Source organism: Calonectris borealis, chromosome 19 (assembly GCF_964195595.1).
Source record: "Calonectris borealis chromosome 19, bCalBor7.hap1.2, whole genome shotgun sequence".
NCBI lineage: Eukaryota > Metazoa > Chordata > Aves > Procellariiformes > Procellariidae > Calonectris > Calonectris borealis.
The window spans coordinates 9,693,841-9,712,886 of NC_134330.1; the positions used below are offsets into that span (position 1 = coordinate 9,693,841).

The 19,046-nt window shown below is 45.7% G+C and overlaps 2 protein-coding genes across 5 annotated transcripts in view; one reads left to right on the forward strand and one right to left on the reverse strand.

Moving 5' to 3' along the window:
- The window catches only part of MYBBP1A (MYB binding protein 1a), a 61,637-nt gene extending 60,496 nt beyond the window's left edge, over window positions 1-1,141 (reverse strand). For all 3 annotated transcript variants that reach the window (XM_075168987.1, XM_075168989.1, XM_075168988.1), the window contains exons 1-2: window positions 935-1,141; window positions 617-712 (exon numbers count right to left, since the gene is read on the reverse strand). In XM_075168987.1, the coding sequence (XP_075025088.1) occupies window positions 617-712; window positions 935-1,102 (264 nt within the window). In that variant the 5' untranslated portion in view covers window positions 1,103-1,141. The remainder of the gene's footprint in view (window positions 1-616; window positions 713-934) is intronic.
- A 1,409-nt stretch (window positions 1,142-2,550) lies between these two features.
- Window positions 2,551-14,659, forward strand: EIF4H (eukaryotic translation initiation factor 4H). Of its 2 annotated transcripts, XM_075168991.1 has the most exons (7): window positions 2,551-2,671; window positions 8,413-8,594; window positions 9,590-9,654; window positions 9,764-9,863; window positions 10,529-10,594; window positions 12,468-12,626; window positions 12,771-14,659. In XM_075168991.1, the coding sequence occupies exons 1-7, from the start codon at window positions 2,613-2,615 to the stop codon at window positions 12,905-12,907; spliced, it is 768 nt and encodes a 255-aa protein (XP_075025092.1). In that variant the 5' UTR covers window positions 2,551-2,612; the 3' UTR covers window positions 12,908-14,659. The 2 variants fall into 2 exon arrangements, with proteins under 2 accessions (XP_075025092.1, XP_075025093.1); XM_075168992.1 differs by lacking the exon at window positions 10,529-10,594 and having other exon boundaries at window positions 2,552-2,671.
- Window positions 14,660-19,046: the final 4,387 nt, after the last annotated feature.

Sequence of the window (19,046 nt, forward strand, 5' to 3'; positions counted from 1 at the left end):
TTTTTTTTCCCCTGTACCTGATGTAGCAGGATTAATAATAAGAACATTTTGCTGCAACTGCATGACCCTGTAACAGATGCAACAAAACTTGCACGGGCAAGGGTCTTCTGCATTATCAACTTGTTAGGTGAGACGAGGTCAGATCCCACTGGTGATCCCAATTGCTGGGACTTTTAGCCATGTTACAGACTCAAACAGCAGGGAGAAAAAAAACCTTTGAAGCACATGTTAAAGGATTGCCTTTTCAGATCTCCCACATAAACAGCCCAACATCAGGAGCAAGTCAATTTTAAGAAGTCACAGTAGTTCTAAATGCAGCTTATTTGAAAACCTAGTCAAAGTTTGCAAATCAAGGATGGTTCTTGAAGCAGGACAGAATTCTGTAGCATAAGTATGATACGGGTATAGCTTATACCTTTATAAGTGCTTCTAAAACAGACTAGCATCATTTAAAACCGCACAGTTTCTCCATGCTTGCTGCAAGAGCCTTCTCTGCCACCTGCATGCAGAAGTTGCCAGATGGGAGCCCTCGAGCCTCCTTACAAACTGCAAAGCAGGACCCCAGGAATCGACCGGGGTTGGCGAGGGGCCACAGAGCGCTCTGGGAATTACTGACCTGCGCCAGGGCCAAGCTGAAGCCTGGGCGGGCGGCCTCTCGGGTGGCTCCCAGTCCTTCCACCAGACGCTTGAGGGTGTACTTCAGCTCATCGTCCTGAAAGAGAGACCCAGCTCCGGCGGTGCCCACGCTCCTCCGAACCCAGCGGGGCTGCCGGGCCCCCCGCGGTACGCCCGGCCGGCACCCCGCCGCGCCTCTGTTCCAACACACGCGTTTCCAAGCGCCAGGGGAGGGGAGGGAAGAGCCGTGCCGATCCGCTGCCTGCCCGCACCCGCAGCCCCTGCGCCCGGCCCGGCGCAGCCCCCACCCCCGCCTCACCTTCCTGCCCTCTCGCAGGTGCCGCAGGAGGTTCTCGGTGGCCGCCAGCCGCACTTCCTGCTCCGGCTTGGCGATGTCCCAGAAGAAGTCGAGGAAGGCGCGGCCCTGCCGCAGCACCCCGCGGGGGTCGGCGACCACTCCGCCGCCCTGACCCTGCAGCTCCGCCATGCCTCCGCTGCAGCACGTGGGGCCGCCGCCGTCCTCCGCCTGCCCCGCCTCTTCCGGGGCAGCGGGGCCCGAGCCGGGACGGGCCTGTCAGCCGCTACGAGCCGCGGCCTCCCCCTCCCCTCAGCGCCGCGGCTTCTCCTCAGCGCCCCGCGCTCCGCTGTGGGCCGCGGCTTCTCCTCAGCGCCCCGCGCTCCCTCAGCGCACCGCTCCCCTCATCACCCCCGCGCTCCCTCAGCGCACCGCTCCCTCAGCACCGCGCTCCCTCAGCGCACCGCTCCCCTCAGCACCCCCGCGCTTCCTCAGCGCACCGCTCCCTCAGCACCGCGCTCCCTCAGCGCACCGCTCCCCTTATCACCCCCGCGCTCCCTCAGCCCCGCGCTCCCTCAGGGCACCGCTCCCCTCAGCGCACCGCGCTCCTCTCATCAGCCCCGCGCTCCCTTCATCAGCCCCGCGCTCCCTTCATCAGCCCCGCGCTCCCCTCACCAGCCCCGCGCTCCCCTCACCAGCCCCGCGCTCCCCTCAGGGCTGCTCCTCAGCACCATATTCCCCTCCCCGGCTCGCAGCCCGGCACCCCCCGCAGGCCTTGTTCGTCCCTCCCCTGCCCCAAGGGTTTCCTTTGCTCCTGTGCCCTGGTTAGCAGCTTTTGAGGGAGGTTTGAGTCCTCTCCCCGCGGGGAAGCGGGGCTTGGTGGGGGCAGAGGGCTAAAACCCTGCGGGCTGAGTGGGGCACGGAGCGCTCCGTCCGCTCTTCTGAAATACGGTGCTCCAGCTGTGCAGGGTCAGAGGACGCTAGACATGTTGGTCATTGCATGAGAGTCTGTATGTCTTCTGGTTTTATTACAAAACCTGAAATAATGGCCCAGGAAAGGGAAACAAATCAGTTAATGCAAAGGGTACGTTTTTAAGGACCAAGAAACTTTCGGGTGCAGCCCATTATCTTTATTTACAATAAAGCACTGTTCTCCAGCTGCCATGCAGAAATTGTGCACGTTTGTCGCCTTCCTTCCAGTCTCTCTCATCTCATGCCAGTCGCAGGAGTGCAGAGAATACGTGCAACGCCCGGAGCACCAGCCACCTCTGCCTTTGATCTTATCAGCAGTGACCCCAAGATGATTTAGGGACATACGAGAGGCCAGCGACTAACACACCCGGGCAGTTAAAGCACGCTTCAGAGCCAAAGGCCTAGGCTTGTGTCACCGATGAGCGCCCAGCCCTGAGCCCCGCAGCCCGTACCGGAGGCTATCCCCGCAGCCGCCGGCTGAGGAGGCGCAGGCAGAGCCGCGGCCGGGCTGGGCCGCGACGGCCGGTGAGCGCCTGTGACAGCGGCGGCGGAGCGCCTAGACGCCGGGTCCTCCCGACAGGCAGTAGCGCGGACAGTCCCGGCGGGGCGGGGAGCTGGAGACAGGCACCGCGAGGGGCAGCCCTGGCCCGGGCTCCGCCGTATATAAGCGGCGCGGGGTCCTGCGGGCGCGGTCCTGTCACGCTCGCACGGGGAGGAGGCTGAGGTGGCGATGGCGGATTTTGATCCTTACGACGATCGGGCCTACAGCAGCTTCGGCGGCGGCCGGGGGTGAGCGCGGCGTTGTGGGCGGCGCTGGGGCCTGGGCCGCTGGGGAGCGCCGAGGGCTCCCCCCGGGGCAGGGAGGGAAGGAGGGAGTGGCGCTCCGCGCCCCCCCCGGCCGGGCGAGGAGGGGGCGCGGCCGGGCAGGGCCTAGCCTGCCCCTGTCCCTGTGGAGATGGCGGGCGGGCATGGTGGGTGGGCGGGTGGAGAGAGGGACGGGGGGACGCTGCCTCTAGGAACCCTTCGGGCCCGTCTTGCCCCGCCGCCTTCCCTTCTCCGGGGGACGGGGTTGAGCCCGGCGGCGCGCGTTTTCCTCCGGCCTTGGCGGGCCCGCTTTGTGAAGCGAGGAGGAGGCTGCGGTGTGCCGGGAGGGGGTAGCGGCCGTCCCCTCGCTACGCGGGGCGAGTGCCGCAAGGTGTAGGGCTTGGCGGCTTGGGAGCGCCGGGAAGGGGCGGGAGGAGGGTGTCGCTGTGTTCCCGCCGGCCCGGAGGCGAGTGGAGGGGGGGATTTAGGGAGGTGCTGGGCCAGAGCCAAGGTAGGCCGTGAGGAGCTCCTGCAGGGACGGACCGGGAGACGGGAGCAGGGAGCTTCCCGTGAAGGACTGTAGAGGGGCGAGAGGCCCCTGTTCTGGCGGGACGAGCTCCGCAGGGCGAGGTGCCCGGCGGCGGGGGGAGCTGCTGCGGCGCCCCCGAGAGCGGGCAGCATTGTGATGCCTGCAGCGGGGAGGAAATGGGAGGGCTTTGTGGTGCCTCCGGTCGGGGAGGGCTGTGAGCCGCCGTCCTGCGTTATCCGGGGCTCCGGGTCCTGACTCCAAATCTCTGATCCTTAGGAATAAGGCTTGTCTCATCTCTGTTTCTTTGCTGAAGAGTGCGTATGGGGAGGAGCTACAAAACCAATAACGAGCAATTACGAAGTTTGTCTTGTATCAGGTTAGGAAGATGCGATTAGTAATTGACTTTTTTGAAGGTTGGTGCCGTCTAAGTTTCTGTGTGCGCTAAAATAAAGCAGTAGGCACAAAACTATGAAATAAACTGTCTTTGAGAACAAATCTTAACGAGTAAGCTATTTTATAATCTAATCTTCCAAGATATGTTTCCTGATCAACAGTGTCCTTGTCCTTTCCTGTTCTTAGAGGAATAAATCAGTTTCATTTCAGACTGTTTAGGCAGCGAGGAGGAGGTACTGCTGAGGTTATAACAGGAGTAAGTTTTCTTGTCTTTGGAAACACTCTGCCACTTAAGCTTTGTAAGCTCGTTTTTATGCATAGTTACCCTTTGTGTCTAAAGAAGAAATGTCCCAGAGCAAACAGATGATGTAGCCACTTAGAATTCTGCTATTTCTTAAATTCTGTAACAAATAACCTTGACAGCAGCCTAAAGTGGCACTTGACACTCATAAGAAATTCAGATGTTACTATTCAGTCTGCCCTAGTCAATGTAGGCATGTCCTACGAAGTAATAAAATTAAAGTTAAAATGTTACTTTCATATTCAGATTTCCTTAATAGAGTACTTAAACTTTCTCTCAGGCAAGATGTGGATACTTGTTTTGGTGAACTAAAGGCGTCCTGCTGATTAGTAGATACCTTTACAGATGAGAAAATGTACTTATTCTGAATTAGCTGTAGTTTTAAGCCTCAGATGCTACTAATATTAGAGTGCAACTTGTACTTGCATCTAACTTATCAGTATTACTAGTAAGTTACTAACAGCTAATTGACGATTTCAGACCTTAACAGGTCTCTGTGCTTTGTATAAAGTCCTGTAATATGTGTAGCATAATGAAAACATGACTATTCTTCTTGAAGGTTCCAATTAAAGAATCCCATGTTAACTTGAAGTGACTCCTGCTCATTTTTACGTGCCCTAGGACTGTAAGAATAGCGTATACTCAGTTGAGATGTAATAGGTTTTGTGGAAGTCGCATTTTGCATAACCTTTGGTCTGTATAGAGAGTGAGCATAGGATTTAAGTGTGACAGATAGAAAGCAGTAGTTCCCAACAAGTTCTAACATACGTAAGATACCTGCCTCTTTCTCATACTTTTGAAAATTATGGTTGGAAGAGCAACAGAATATGACTGTGGCGTGATGAGACGGGGGATTTTGCTAGTGCACTGGTGGTACGCTGAGTAAGAGCTGAAGCATAACATTATAGTGTGCAAAAGTCCCTTTATTCCAGATGAGGAACGTGCTGCTGACTTTAATAACAAAAGGCTTACTATAAAAGCTTTTCGGTAAGTGTTTTGGAGCCCAAAATCTGACACAAAAATCTGTGTTTAAGCATACTGAGGGCTAGCTGAAACTCTCTGAACATCTGTAGAACTTCTCAAAGTTGAAGGAAACCGAGTATCACTCCCGACTTGCTGGTAGGCTGTTTATTTAGGTGGGGCTTTAAGCACTGGGCTTAATAATGCTCGGCACCTTACTCAAAGGTTAAGACTCATCTGCTGAAGCAAGTAAAAGTAAGTAAAAATGGAGAGCTAGTCTTACCCTTCTGGCGTTTTGGATCCTGTGTCTTACCCATTTAGTGTTAATAAATGTCTCCTAATTTTTAGGCTTGGGTAAGCTTTTTGTTGAAGACATCAAATGCTTTCTGTAGAGATGTACTGGATTGCTTGAATAAATTGGGTATGTATTTAGAGTTGTGGTCTTGGAGGTTCTCAACAAAACTTGTGTCCTGCTGAACCTTATGCTGCCTCTGCTAAAGCACTAACATTGGAATCCAGCTAGGTTGTTGCCTCTGTGCTGTGCAAAAAGGTAAATACTGAACTATTGTTTTGATCTTTAGTGAAAGGCTATTAAATTCAAATACTAGCTTTCAAAATATTTTTTGTTTTGAACTTTTGATAGATCTTGTTTTCTGGAGAGAATAACTAAACTTCCTAAAAGAGTAGCTTGCAAATGACAGTTTGGTTGTTCTTTCACCCCAATATGGCCTTACGATGTCATTTAACTCAGTCCACCCAAAAGTGAGTCTAATTATAGGGATGTTTGCTTCTGCGTTTGCTAGAAGCAAGCTTTCCTCTTTAGCTTTCTGCTTTGGTTTTCTGAAGAAGAAATCAAATAGTTGTCTTTCAGATTCCCACATTAAGATGACATAATTATTACCTAATTGTGCCTGAGCAAAAGTTACACTGAGTGGGAAATGCAGATACTCATTTAACACTTTGGTGTGACCCAGTTCACTTAATTCAGAGATGTTTTTAATTATAGTTGACTTTTGTCCTATTTTGTTACAAATGAGAGCATCTTCTTTCAATCTCATTGTTTGCTTACTGAAGTCAGCCTTATTCTTTTTTATTTCACTATTTCAGTGTTGAAAAAAATGTAGGGAAGTGTAGAAAGAGTTTCTTTTTGTGTTTCTATACCTGGATTCTGTAGGAAACTGAGTTGGGAACCTAGTTATTGACCATTCCTGTTCTTCAAATGGAGACTAAAATACTAAATACATTGTTACATATTTGATAACTGAGGCCTTAATGGATCAAATTCAAAAAGAATACTTCATTTTCTGACTTAATATCAGTAGGGATTGCACAATAGGGCATGGATTTCCATACACGCACCCTGTGAAGTTCTGGTATGCTATGGAAGAAACAAGGTTTGCCTGTAGCAGACAAAATTCTTTTGGGGATTGCTAACTTGAGGGTGTGGTTTCAGAAGCAGCTCAAATTGATCTGAGTAGAGGTTGCTGTTGAAAGCTGTAGTTCGAGCCCTTGCTTTCATTCTCCTTCCCATCTTGGCACGAGTGCTCTTTGCAGCTGTCCAGATCACCTTGTTGATCTGGCTGAGAATTCAACTTTAGGGTGAGTTTTCAGGTGAAGCAGCTCACTGAACCAGGTGACTGGCAGTCCAAGGAACATGGTGAGAATGTGTAGAAGGAGGGTATGCTCCTTTTAAACTCAGACTAAGCAATTTTGATGTTCCTATAGAACATAAAAATTAAGGTTTTTTGGCTGCACATTGAATGTATGGTATTCTAATAGCTGTTTGTAAGGCCATAGATGAGAATTAAGAACAAAGACATGGAACTGATTCTACATATTACAGAATTCTTTCGAAGAGTAACTTGGCTTTCTTGGAGTTCCTCCTTAAAACTTAGTCTTGTGACTAAAGTTAATTCTGCTATACATACACAGCACCCAACTATAGCAGCTTTAATTCTCAAGTATGTTTTTGACTCTGACTTGTTAATGAGACAAAGGCAGATGAGGAATATTGTCAAAAATGCTAAAATATGAACCAGGGTGGACACTAATTAAAGATATGTGGGTTGTGATTTAAGTACATTTAGCAGCATGCTGATGGTGTTGGTGACAAATGACTCCTGCACGGAGCTGCTACCATAAAAAGGCACAAATTACAGGCTTACCTAGAAAGAGTTAAGGAATCTTATTCAAGATTTCTGCATTATCTGATTCATTAGTGATAAAATATTTATTCTGGAATGAAAAAAAAAAAAAGGCAGACAAGTACATTGCTTGCCCAATGGATTTGCTGGCTGCATGCAACCAGCCAGAACAGAAGGAAATAATAAAATTATTTGACCTTCTGTATTTAAGGTAGGACTCTGCAGAACTCTAATTAGTCCATGTCACACTAGCAAATCCTGCTTTGGTACAGTTTGTGTTCCACCGTGCTTTTAAATGCACAGTGAGCCTCTGGGAGAGGGAGCAGACATGAACAAAGCCCAGTAAAAGTAAGGCATTGAAGAGAATATGGGCAGCATAGTAGGTAGGCACCTTAGGTAAAAGTCAAAGATTGCTTAGGTGGGGCAAATGGTTGGAACCAGTGACAGTGGCATCCTGTAGTCTGCAAGTCCAGTAGCTATAACTTAAGGTTGCCTTGTGCCCACAGTACAAATCTTGCTCTCTGTAAAGGAGGTCAAAGTTAGCTTTAGAAGATTAGGCTCTACAGGAAATTAACACACAGATGTGTTACATTAATACAGTAAAGAATTTAGCTGGTACAGTCTAGTTCCTCAGCAACCAATGCCAATAGCCTTAACTGAGACTGAGGGAAAAGATAGGAAAAGACAACCTAGTTTACCTCAGTCTGTAATTCCTGACACGCAAAGGAAGAAGTAAACATCCAAATAGCAGTGAAATTGGTTTCTCTGCCTTAGAACACCTTGCTCAACCAAGTTTTTATTATGTATTCAGTTCAAAGCATTCCAGTCCAGATATCTGACAGTTATGGCAATAACTTCAGAGTTAGGAGAAGATGTTTCTGTTAAGCTAAATGCTGATGAAATAATCTAGATGATTGTGGATTGGATGTTGATAGTTAAAAGCGCTGGATCCAGCTTAATTTCAGGATAAGCTGATGAGCCTGTGCCATGCAAGTATTTCTTCAGTGCTATAAATTATTCTTAAAATCTAGTCTAGGATGTGTTTTTTAAGAAATAATGTTTTTGAGTAGGGGACAGTAGAGGTAACCTTACGTTGCTTTTCTTAATGGATTGTGGGATGAGAAAGAAGTTCGTTCATCACTTTGGTATGGAGTTCACCTGTAATGTATTAAATACATTGTTCATTTGTTCTCCCACTGAAGTACTGCATCAGGTAATGCTAGAAAGAAGTTGGCCAATAGTGGAGGTGGCAGGTACAGGCAAAGGGATAAAAAAACTAACCGAAGTTGTGGAAAAATCCACTTCCAAAAAGTCAAACAGCACCTGAGCAGTGCAATATTCTATATTACTGGCTGTGTCGGGAGTCAAGTTCCAGAGACACTGTGCTTTCTTTCAACAGGTCTCGTGGTGGCGGCCTTGGTTCCCGCAAACAGAAAGAGCTGCCCACAGAACCCCCTTTCACAGCATATGTGGGAAATCTACCCTTCAACACCGTTCAAGGAGACATAGATGCCATCTTCAAGGATCTCAGTGTAAGGAGTGTACGACTAGTCAGAGACAAGGAAACAGACAAATTTAAAGGTGAGCGTTCAGAGTTGTTTTAATTGTAGATGGCTAGCCAGTAGGAGAAAATGAGGTACTTCTAAAGTCACTTTAATGGGGAATTTCAGTCCCTACTCTAAAGCGCAGTTAGCTTGTTGATCTGTGTTTGGTTTTTATGTTGACTTACGCAGGTTTCTCATTCACTAACAAATAAACATCTCATTTGAATGAGATTCACTGTTACTTCCATCATCTTAAGATACAGACTAACTTGAGTGACAAGAGTCAATATTTGCCCTGCCATAAAAGGACTTTCTCAAACCTTGTTTGTCTGGTATGAATTGTAACAAAGCTGAAGTGCCTGACCCACTTAAGATCCATGACCTTAAGTGTTGAGTACTTACACAATCTTTCTTTAGTTCGGGAGACTCCCATTGCTTCAGCTCTGTCTTTTTTTAGTAGACAGGGAGAAAAAGCAAGTAGATAAGCCATTCCAGCAATTGTTTTAGAGGACGCAGATCCAATTTCCATTGGAATTGTCCAGTGGAAAGGGACTATATTTGTAAGTTACTTTTGGGGGGGGAAAGGGTAACAGAGGGTCTCGGAAAAGGAATAAAATCACTAAATGATGTGATGACACAAAACCAGACTGCTGGCCAAGCAGGTACTTCAGCTTTTTGTTTAAAAATACTAGTGACTAAATGTCAGTATTCGGCTAAATAACTGTCTAAAGCATAGATCAAATCTAATCTGTAATGAGAACCCTAGGGTAAAGGGAATTAATCAGGCTCTTAGCATTTGCGTAGTGCCCATACAGAGTTCTATTTCAGGATTTGTCCCCATCATTAATAGGCATAGGTAAATGCATTCATCGTTAATGATGTTTGGTTTCTGAGTTGTGTACATCTTTCATTTATCATATCGTAGCTCATGTTTGAAAGAGAAGGGAGGTTATTGGCAGATATGCAGGAAGAGTAGCTTCTTACAAAGGCCTTTTAAAGTGCTGGTATTAACTTGTGAGGTTCTTCTTCCAGGATTTTGTTACGTAGAGTTCGATGAGGTGGAGTCACTCAAGGAAGCTCTTACGTATGATGGTGCAGTAAGTATACTTGCAATTAATTTGTGAAATGAAAAGATAAGCACAAGACTCAAACTCCTTGGCAGCCTATATGGTACATTCTGAAGAGATTCTCCCTTTTATTTAACAGCTTTTGGGTGATCGATCACTCCGAGTGGACATAGCAGAAGGCAGAAAACAGGATAAAGGTGGCTTTGGCTTCAGAAAAGGTGGCGGGCCTGATGACAGAGGTGACTTCTATTTTTCTGAATAGCTTCTTAAATATAATGGTTGTAGTTATGACTTCTGGTGCCAACTAATGCTAAGACAAGGCATGCAAGTAAACATGAAGATTATGTAGGAAGGAGAAATTTTATATACACATTTCTAACCTAGCTGCTGCCGCTCCTGACATGTCTGGAATAGATGCGCTTTGTGTCAAAAAGCTGAATATGTTGTCACTCCTAGCCCAGGAAGTGAGACCAATACCCCTAGCAATGTACAGTGTCTTGCAGAGGACAATCATAAGCCCAACAGTCTGATCTGCTACTATTTTATTATGATGTAAGAAAAGTGAGTAAGTGAAGTAAGCACAAGGAGCCAAATACTTATTTTGGACTATCTATCTCCTGTTCCAGTGTAAAAACAGGCTTTGCTGTTGTTGAAGCTTAATTGAACCAGCCTCACTAAAGGTTTCAATTGAATGCGTATTAGAGGAACTTTTCTGACCACTTATTCTTGGTTAACTTAAACTGACCTTTTGTTCCTATGCAATGGAACTTGGTAGTACCAAAATGGAAGGATTTTCCAGCAGCATGACTTTGGATATTGAAGGACTGAAACTTTGGTTTGGTATCCCCTTGATCAGTCTTTCCCACAGCTTCAGACCTGAACACAATTGTGACTTTTTTCCTAGGAATGGGAGGAGGTTCCCGAGAATCCAGAGGAGGTGGATGGGATTCCAGAGATGACTTCAATTCTGGTATCAGTATTAACACTTATACAGATAGGCAGCCTAAAAGGCACAGAATTGTTCTCATTTTCATGTCAGCTACATTTGTCCCCATTACTGTTTTGATTGAGTCTACTGTATGGCAACTTTGGACATCCTACAGCTGCAGTGGGATTCTTCGGGGGAATCTTCCATTGCCTTATAACAGAGGAAAGAGTCTTGATTGTAAATTTTATGAAACAATCCTAAATGACAGAATACTTGTTCAAATGTAGCCTGTGGTGTCTAAGTTTTAAGCATTTCTCAAACATAAGGCCAAATACATTTCTGAATAGTAGCAGAAACAGACAGATCATGTGGAAAAGCTGATACTGTATTCTTTCAGAGCAGAGGCTTTCAACTTCTTAAGGAGCTGTGACATGATTATATGTGTATCCCTGAAGCAACTGACTTCTCTAAAGATATATTAGTGTTCCAAGACACTTTTAAATGCAAAATGTTCCTAAACTGTTGCAGTAATGCAAGTTTCAGCAAATGACTGAGCTTGCTGAGTGGAAAATAGTGATGGAGCCAGTGGGTTTGCTCTTGACTTCCAGTCAGTTTGTAGCTGTTAGAATCCAGGGTGACATTAACACAATTTCGTTTGTCCTCTGAAACCATGGGTTTGGTCCATTTTCTGATGGGGAGATACTGGCGAGTGTAACTTTGCAATGTCTGGTCTCTGCGTGAGTGGAATGGACAAAGTAGAAGGAGCGGTAACAAAGTGTGCCCTTGGCACTAGCGTGAAACTGAAGCATGGTGCTGGAGAGAGGAAGCTTGCTACAGCGCTGCGCTTAACCTGCCTTCGTAGCTAAGCATTCTGGTGTCATAGCTTTATACCTTTTTTGGCAGCTTCTTCAAATGCAGATGCATTTCAGCTTGTTAGATGCTGGATGAGTGATTTGTGAGCCAAAAGTTTAGCATTTAAGTCTTAGTTGCTACAGAAGCTTTTCTTCTCAGGTTGTACAGCCTTGCTCTGGATCAAGTCTTTAAAGATGGTTGTTTGGCACTGAAGTAAGGGACAAGTTCTGCAACTCTGCCAAATACTGAAGTGGAAAGGAAAATCCCACACGGGAGCAAAACAACTTTCTCTTCCAGGCAGCTTCTGAAAAACTGAGTATATTCCCCTTAGGTGTGCTGTTAGCCTGAAGTATCCTCCTCCCATTGAATACAGATGATGGGGGCTTGGAGAGATACTCTAGGATAGTCATTGGTACTCTGGCCAGTGACAGACAGTTCTTGATTTTTTTGATATATAAACTGAAGAAGTGCAGTCAGTTTCATATTAAAAGTCTGAATTGCTTTTTTCCCAGCTCTTTCATTAATCTAGTAAATGCCTGGTCAGTTTATAGTACAACTAAAAGCCTTGGGGTTTTGCTCTGTTTTTCAAAGGCTCTGTCTTATAAGGACTGTATATTTCACTATTCCCTAGTTATTTTCCCATTTACTCTGCTCCTGCAGATTTCGTGCTAAGGCTGTAGCCAGTGTGATCTTCTGGCTACAGAAGTACTCTGGGTACTTCTAGTGTTGTCTCTGAATTCAGCTAATGGCGTTAACAATCTGAAGTTGCAGCTGAAGTTTGTATTTTAAGCTCACTTGATGACCCACTCATCGACACGCCAATAAGCCTCTAGGTGGATAAAACAGTTTCTGAACTTGGCATGGTATACTTGTTTTCAAATGGAATCTGCATGACTCTTCTAGAATGTGTTAGAGATCTGTGAAGCAATCTGTCTGCAGACAAAGGCTCTCAGTGCATCATCTTGGACTGACAGCAGTGACTTGCAAGGTTTTCCAGTCACCCAGATAAAAATCTTGATGAAAAGCATTGCACAATGTTAAATTCACTGTCTTCCGTCTTCAGGATTCAAAGATGATGACTTCTTGGGAGGCCGAGGTAGAGGAACCCGCCCTGGAGACCGGCGACCACCAGGTGCCTCAATGGGAAGTGGTGGCACTGGTCGCTTCAGAGATGGGCCTCCCCTTCGCGGATCTTCCATGGACTTCAGAGAGCCAACAGAAGGTAAACTCTTTCTATCTTCTGTAATTCAGTCATCTTTCGTGAAGGAGACTGCTGCTTTCTTTGTCTAGGCTAAAGCTACTAAAGTAGGTTAAAGCTACTACCCTTGACAGACAGATCTTAAAACCTTAATGTTTTTTCTTTCAGAGGAAAGAGCACAGCGACCCCGACTTCAGCTCAAACCTCGAACAGTTGCTACTCCCCTCAATCAAGTAGCCAACCCAAACTCTGCTATCTTCGGTGGAGCCAAACCCCGAGAGGAAGTAGTAAAAGAGCACGACTGAGTTTGGGGTTGAGAGGGAATGGGGAGGCGGGAGAAAAATAAAGACTAGCTCTGCTGGAATGTCAACCCTGCAGTTTACCATTCCTGCCATCTGGCATTTGTCCTCTTTGAAACCGAAAACACAGAGCTTGTGAATGCATGTCAGCTGTTAACAAGTGGTTTTTAGTACGTTCTTGGCTTTGCTGTATCTAGTGCCTGCTTTGTGCTGAGTTTCCCTCTTCTGTTTCCTTCCAAGCAGCACAGTTGCCAGTAGATGAGGCAGGGTAGCTGCTTCCACAAGTGTGGAGGTCTCTGGACAAAGGTGCTGCTTCAATTTCTTCCTTTCTGGGTTTGTTTTACTTTAGAAGCACAGGCTAGACTTTGTTATTGCCCTGTATTGTTTCCTTTTACTTCCTCAGTGCTCCTCTTCTGACCTGCATGTCTTGTTCTGTATTGCTGTGGCTCTGAAGAGGAAAACTGGAGAGTCCAGATGAGTTGAATAGAGAAATGTACAGTTCTAACCAAATAGTGAAATACCATTTATGACAATTGATGATAGAGTTACTGTATACAGCAAAGCCCCTTATAAAACTAAGGGGAACAGCTGCCCTTTCACACAGGTTATCAGGAAGTATCAATGTAATAAATGCAAATAAAATTGGCTGACAAGAAGCCTGGTGAGTAGGTGATGGAATCAGCATGGATAAAGCATCTGCCAGCAGACTCTTGCTGGTGGCTGTCTATTGACTTCAAAATGGTATGATACTACACTTCTGAGCTCAAGGTTAGTGCTGAAAAAATGTGCCTCTTTGAGCACAACTGCTCACTGGCTCTTTCTGCTTACATTTTTTTTTTGGGTTTTACATGTTTGGTAAATTTTTAAACAAAGTTTCTACAAATAAAATTGACTTTTTTATTTTTGTTTAAGGAGTGTATACTTTGCCATGCAGTATGTAATCACCATTTTCCCCTGTATTTCTTTGCCCAGTGGTGTACAGTTTTAAGACCTCTGCTTTCAGAATACCTTGAATATGGGCAGATTAGAAATTGTTCTGCTATAGATCCTCTTCATGTAGAAGTTTGGGTAAAAAGCATCTCTAATTGCTGCGTCTCTCTTCACTTGAAATGTTTCTTGCCAGTGTTGTGTGGGAGGAGGGAGGGAGGCTGGAGCAAAAGGAGAGAGGTCATTAATGTTTAAAACCAAAACCTGGATCTACAACACCGATGTGTGGATATGTCCAATGCATGAGAAAAACGTGGGCCCCTAGTGCTAGTGCTGACAGCTTTCAGATAAAACAGCCGGCACACCAGAGTACTTGCAAGAGGAGTTTGGAAGCATGGCTGCTTCACTACCAGCAGCATCACTGCTAGTAGTGAACTTCTTCCCCAGAGTTACCTTTGTAATGTCAGAGTCCCAGCAATTTACAGAACTACTCTTTCCTTCCTTCTGCCTGTCACTTAATCTGCTTCTGAGATAAGAACCATTTGTCTAACACTAATACTTAATTTAAGACAGACATGCATTTGTGTGGTTGTATTCCAAACCAATAATTGACCTATTTACATCTTCAATGTGGAAAAGATTTTAAGAACAAATTCCCATATAAAAACTCACCTCTAGTCAAGACAATTGACTTTTAAATGTAAAAACAAAAAAAAAAAAAAAAGGAAAAGAATTCCAAACACTTAACACGTTCTGCTTCATAACAAAATAAATTTATGGATATGGTATTTTGTGAATGATCTTTTAAATAAAAGAAAACATTAAGTAATATTTAACATTGGTCTTTATTTGAGTCTGCTACAGCATGCTTTTTCCCCCCTCAGTTTTCAAACATTGTGTTAATTTGGAAATTTGCTTCCTTAAATTTTACGGGGAAGCGGTACCAGACCCATTCTTATACAAATAAGGGGGGCGGAGGAAAAGATAAAGGGGAGGAATCTAATCTAAACAAGTGCTGGAGCATGCAGGACACAGTGAAGTAAAAATTGTGTAGAAGTGGAAGCGAGCCCAAGTCCTTTGTCCTGGGGCTTCACTTACATTGCTAAGGCTGCCAGGCAGAATTTGGGAGTACTGCAGCTTGCAGGTCATATAGCTGGTCGTGCCATTTCCCAAGGGCTGGGCTCTGCTACCCTCTGAGCAGCATCCTCTGCCCGGTGCAGGGCAAAGTGTGTGTCCTTCCAGTTTGAGTAGCGATCAGTTTAACGAGTCTTTGTGGTAAGGCAAAGTAAATAGATCAGCTTGCTGCTGTCGTGCCCGTTTCTCCCAACTTTGTCAGCTGACCTGTTTCCCACTAGACATAACTGTTAATGAGGCTGTTGCCCTGCGTCTTTGAAGTATATGCATACTGCAGGGTAAGTTAAAAGTGTGTTTTTATTGAGGAAATGAGCTCTGACCTTCCTGCTGGTTTTACTGCTTTCCATAGCATGAAAGGAGGGAAAGTGTTCCTGCCTTCCGGCTACTCAGTCCACTCTCTCTTTAGACCTGCTCTTAGGACAGCTTGAGCAGAGGGTCCAAATCCTGCTCGGGAGCCACGTGCTGGAGCAGCGTGTCTACTAGCACCTGGCCGTCCTACACGAAGAATAACCTGAGCGTCAGGTGTAGCAGTAGGGCTGGCCGGGGGGAGGTGGTGTCCTTCAGCTGCTGCCATGAGGCTTGCTCATAGCTGGTCTTTCAAACCTGGTGATGGTGGGAGCGATAATTTGATCACTGCATGGAGGGAAGAAACACTGATTTGTGAGAAAGGTAGAGAGACGGAAAATGGCTCATCTTAGTCCTATAAATATTTTTCTCTCTCTGCTAATACTTGTTTCATCAAGGGTTTCCCACTAGTGAATGCAGCCTAATCCTAATATCATTTAATTTTTTTTTTTTTTTTAAGTAGTTCTTCATATGCAAACAATGCTTTGCCTGGTTTCTTTGGAGCATTCTGCATTATGCTTCCCATATGGCTTAGGGTCAGACTCCTCCAGTCCTTTTTCTTTTCCCCCTTCAAAAATGTAATTGATTAACGTTTTCCTATACAGAAGCATATCAAACTAGCTTGTGTCAACAGTTGACAAAACTATATTTAATATATGGACGTGTCATTTAAGTTTCGTACGAGGAAGGAAGATTATTTTTCCCCCTCCCACCAGCAAAAAGCAGTTAAGGTTTAATCTCTAATGCTTAATTTTACCTGCAGCTTAAAGCTAAGCCTGGCATGGCAAAGCCTAGACCGAGGAGGTTACCAGCAGTGGTAACAAATGGATAATTCACTTTGTGGCTATTCATATTCTCACCAAGTTATTTCTAGTAGCTGTGCAGAGCTTTCTTCAAGCTTGAACTTAAAAAATAAACAAAACTGAAGTCAGGAATGCAGCAGACGGTTTTTGGAATAGAAATTGAATTAAGGCATAGCACTGCTTTGCTACTGTAGAAAGTGCTTTGTTGTGTTTCTCCAGTTGGGTTGCAGGCGGGGAAGGCTGGTGTGGTGGCTCTGGAAGAGCTGTGGGACAATGGAGGAGTAAGCAGCATGCATCTAACGTGCTGCAAAACTCCACTGTCAACCGCCAAAAAATAAACCCCACTGAGCTCCCAAGCCCAGGAGCGGTCCTGGGAGAGCTAATCCCAGTCCTCTAATGGCAGCAGCCCAGTGCTGGCACGGGTGTGTTGCCAACTCACTGGACCGTGCGAGTCTGTAACAGCATCCGAGGGGGCTCTTTGTGCTTGTGGTCATGAATGTTGTTCTGATGGCTGAAGAAGGAGGTGGAGGAGTGTTCACATATTCAAATGATGCGCTGGAGATAGAGTCAAGTTAAATTGGTGCCCTCGAGGGTGGCTTACTTGCCTTCCTAAAGTAGCGAGAGGAGGTTAACCTACTACTGGGATGCGCTGGCACTATTAAAGGAGACTCCAATGCTGACCGTGAATTTCTGAAGTTCTGCTAGGTGTCCCAGAGCTGGTTGTGACAGTGATTGTGGCCAAGACTCGCCGTCCCAGGGCAGTTTTGGATGATGCTGATATTTTTCAACTTGTCTTACGAATTCTATTATAGTTTCAATCCTGACTTTAGCACATAGTATAGTAGGAGCATTTGGTACCTGTAGTGCTAGCTGCTGACCTGTCTTCAGATAAGATGATAGTATCTTGCGAATTTTAGAGCAAAATCCTGTGATACTGCAACCCCTCCTTTTTGTAGAAAAGATTGAATAATAAAGCCAGCAAATTTTGAAATGCATGTGCGACCCCTTCGTCAGAGCACTCACATGTAGAGACTTTCAGAGCAGCCCTTGTCCCGTGGACTGCTTTGAACAGAGCTGTTTGGAGTGACTGTTTTCCAGGAGTCCCCCTGTTCACCTGGGGTGGGTTTTGGACAAGGGCTGCGCGTGTCGACTTTGCTCCAAGCAGTGCAGTTTGAAGCCAGGCATAGATCGCTGGTTTTCTACACCGACCTCTTTCCTTCTCAGTGTGTGGAAGTACGTCTCGTGGTTATTCACACTTAGGGCAAGAACACGGGCAATAAGCTGCTAACTGCGAGCATCTCTAAATTTGTGTGAAGTTTGATGTTTTACGTTTTGATGGTTTCTGTGTTTCACTACCAGATGAGAGCGAAGGCTCTGAAGGAACGGGGCTGTTCGTAGATCCTGGCATATTCTACTGCAGAATCAGTTACCTTTGCAGTTCTCAAGGGCTCTTCTCTGGGCTGCATTCTTGCGATGCAATTTTGTCAGTGATGCTTGTCTTAAATTTTTAGAACTGGGAGTTTCTGTGGCTGAAGAGGAATTTGGTTTCCAGCTGAGATTGGAATTTTCTAATCTGGTAGCTGAATCCCTCCTCTCAAATGCCACTTATCCACTGCAGGATTTTAAGGAATCGAGTGTATTTGCAGTGGCAGAGAGCCATCTTTTATTGGGTGCATACATTTTATCTATGTAGTCTGCAATATATTCTGTTATTTGTGAGACCACTCACTATATCAGTATTAAACCAAACCAATTAGAAGCATTTAAAATGGTGTGATCATATTCTTTGACCTTGCTTTCTGAAAGGATTTAACCCTTCAGTGCCAGATACTTGACTCTCAAGCCTGATGCACGTCAGTCGTAGCAATATCCTGATGACATTGTATGTTCTGGACTAATGAGAAACGTACTGCCGAAGCTATAGGTGTATAGCTTGCACCTATCCTGCGCATTAGGGATTGCGAGGGAGCTTTGCTGGTTCCTGCCCGTGTCTGCTCACTTAAACCCGATGCTTAGCTGGGCGCAAGAAACGGGAGATGGGCTTCTGGTTGCACATGCGGTGTCACGGTGTGCGTGCGGTGTCGCTGTTATTAGGTCTGAGATCACGTTTCTCATCTTACGTAGCCGTTTGGGTGACTAAATCTAAAGAATTTTATGGTTTCCTTTTCCATAGCTGCAATGACTCCGTTACGTGACATTGCCTGCTCAACGGCAGGTTAATTTTAACATCAGCTTCCCTCATTTCTGTCCCCTTTGCAGCAAAGTGCATCCAAGGGCTTTAAGGACTTTCGGCGCTGTTACAGGAACAACGTGTTTACCTGTAAGCTCACAAAGTCTCGTGAAAAGCTCTAGAGTATCCCAGGGTTGATGTTTGGGGTACGTTATTGCTGGGAACGCTGCCACCACCTTTCCGCCCAGTAGGTTTCAGCCAGGTTAGTGTTCGGCGCGGTAGGGATTTGCTTCCTACTATGAGATTGTTTGGTTCATGTCACCGTGCTCCCAAGATCTGCCTCTTTCTTTTAAATAAACCAAAAATCACTAAGTACCTCTATAAACCCCTGCAAAATCTGTACTGTAATGAATCTGTATAATTTGTATTGCTGTATAAAAAATCAAATAAAAGTGTTCAAACCTTCTAGGTTTTTGTGTCTAAATTTAAGAATAATGGTGTCTACAAGGATGAACTGAGCAGGATAAGAATGGGAAGAAGCTTTATAGCGCCGTAGGGATGTACAGGATTAGCCTTTGCAAACCTTACTTGGCCAAATTTTTGTAAAGCACCCAGAAATCCCGGCTGTGAGCTGTCTTTCCACTGGGTGGTAGCAGCATGTATCTTCAGCTGTAACGGGGCCGCTTTCGGTTTCAGCTCGGTGAGATGAGATTTGCAGTGGGGCGTGCAGCTGGGGCAGGGGAGGAGGTGGCACTTCCCCTTTAGC